This window comes from Gavialis gangeticus, unplaced genomic scaffold (assembly GCF_001723915.1).
Source record: "Gavialis gangeticus isolate Ggan-Ray unplaced genomic scaffold, GavGan_comp1, whole genome shotgun sequence".
NCBI lineage: Eukaryota > Metazoa > Chordata > Crocodylia > Gavialidae > Gavialis > Gavialis gangeticus.
In genome coordinates this window covers 217,929,989-217,932,185 of record NW_017729032.1, presented here as the reverse complement: position 1 = coordinate 217,932,185, position 2,197 = coordinate 217,929,989, and the positions used below count along the sequence as shown (strand labels likewise).

The 2,197-nt window shown below is 33.9% G+C and overlaps 1 protein-coding gene across 7 annotated transcripts in view; it reads right to left on the bottom strand.

Annotated features, from left to right (window-relative positions):
* The window catches only part of SYNJ1 (synaptojanin 1), a 132,481-nt gene that overhangs the window by 100,941 nt on the left and 29,343 nt on the right, over positions 1–2,197 (bottom strand). For all 7 annotated transcript variants that reach the window (XM_019524473.1, XM_019524476.1, XM_019524477.1 and 4 more), the window contains exons 3-4: positions 1,838–1,924; positions 550–817 (exon numbers count right to left, since the gene is read on the bottom strand). In XM_019524473.1, coding sequence (XP_019380018.1) covers positions 550–817; positions 1,838–1,924 — 355 coding nt within the window. The remainder of the gene's footprint in view (positions 1–549; positions 818–1,837; positions 1,925–2,197) is intronic.

Below are 2,197 nucleotides of genomic sequence, written 5' to 3'. Positions count from 1 at the left end.
GCTCAGGTCCCTTCCGACCCTACCAACTACGAAACTATAATATTCATTACTGTATGTACAAGCATTTTTCATTGAAAAATACCTTCTAACACACATGTGCACACACACTGTAAACACTCTACTGCTGCAAAGTACTGAATGAAAGGAGCACGTAGTTTCCAAGCCACAGGAGTTACTCAGTTTTAGAACTAATAAAGCTCTGAAATAAAACAGCCCTTGGAATTTCCCATTCCACACCAGTTTTCTACAGAAAATACGTTTTAAAAGTGAATACTTCTGTAGCAAACATCATGATCAAAGTACAATTTTACAAGTTGTTAGAACTCAGCCTTCCAACCAAGACACTTAAAAATGCCTCTGAAAACTTTACAAAACCATTACTGATTTTTATAGGAGGCTGGACTGAAGTCACTCAATTATAGATCAGGAAGGTTATGATATTTAGATTTATATAGCAGTTGAGAAATTCAAAGATAGAAATTTGCCCTGGAAAAATATGCACATGCATATTTTGCATTATATGAGGCCTATAACACATTTTCAACTCACCAGAAAAATCTATTGTCAGTGGTGTGTTCTTGCATGCTACGGTGAGCATTAAGACTAAGATCTAAACTGATGCCTGTAGCAGACCATGCAAAATAAAAGTTTCCTGAGTTCAAAACTTTGCGCACTTCTGAGATACGATCTTCATCTGAAGGATCAGTTCGTAATGATATGAATTCAGTACTAGTAACTCGAAAAACTTCAGATTCTTGAATCTTTCCTACTGACATGCATCCAGTGACTAGAACCAGATAATGTAACAATGTATCACCTGTAAAAACAAAAACATTGTTGAATTTTTTCTTATGACAAATATTTCAGATAAGTGAGATTATCAACTGATTTTCAGCCATTTCTCTGTTCCAAGCCTGATGTACTTTCCTAATACAGCCAGCCCAGCCTAATGCAAGTAAATTCACCAATGGCACTCCTCTGTATAGTTCTGCAAAAATTTAACTAAAAAAATTAATAAATACAAATCTTAATTTTGAACCTAAGTAATGTCTTTTATTATACTATTTTATACAAGCATGTGTCACAGCAATATATTTTATTAATTGTAAAATTATTAGTAATTTTAAGTTTAGTCTTGTGTTAAGCCTCAGTTTTTCCCCTTTTCCTTTAAGCAGAGAAGATATAATAAAGAGGCAGCAAAACTACCCTGGGTAGGAGCATGATGCTCCTATTGTACATGTATAAACACATGCAGGCCATCCCTGTAATTTGCCTAAAAGAAGTACAAACATGATAGTCTCCATAGGGCTCCTCAAATTTTACTGAATAAAAGTGATGGCAAATAAGGTGACAGACAAGGAAGAAGCTTCATTGAAAGCAAAGGATTGAGAAAATAAAAATTATTTTTGCTTACTATTCATTTCTGATTTTACCATGCTAATCACCATACAAAGAAGTGGCACAGAGGATCTTGTATTTAGGATTTATATAATATAGTATACAAACAGTGCAGCATAGTGCAATTTGTTTACAGCTTTCACCAAAAAAAATACTGTTTGTTTTCTTGGATAATTTATAGTATTTACTAAAAGCATACAAGAAGAGTATATATTTTGCATTCTCCTGATTTCGGCTCTTATTCTTTGGGCAAACAACACCGATACCCTGATAAAATAGGAGAAATGGCGACTCATTAGAAAGAAGCCAAAGTGTTTGTCTTCATTAGACCAAAACACTGTGGATTCTTCCCGGGCAGAGGGACATTCACCCTAAAAATTATTAAATAAAAGACATCCCACAACACACAAACTTATTTCATTTTTTATTGTTTACTCACCAAGATTTAATCTTAGTACACCTAAGAGTCCATATGCATCCATTACTTTGGAGTATGTGCTCTTGATTGCCTCTTTCTCCGCAGATGCTACAGAAAAAGAGAGTTCAAAATGTAAACAGCTTACAGCCTGATTGATGCAAAAGGTCTACTTTACACTGGAAAGCCAAAGAAAATATAGTCACAATACTCAACTTACATAAAAATTCTTGTAAGTTACATAACTTATAAAATTAAATGAAAATATATAGGTTCTCTAATGAACATGGTTTAACAAACAAAAAGGTATCACTTGCAAAAACTGCAATTAGCATTAAACTGAGAAACTGGGAAAACTAGCACTGGGAAAAGAGCCTGATGAAA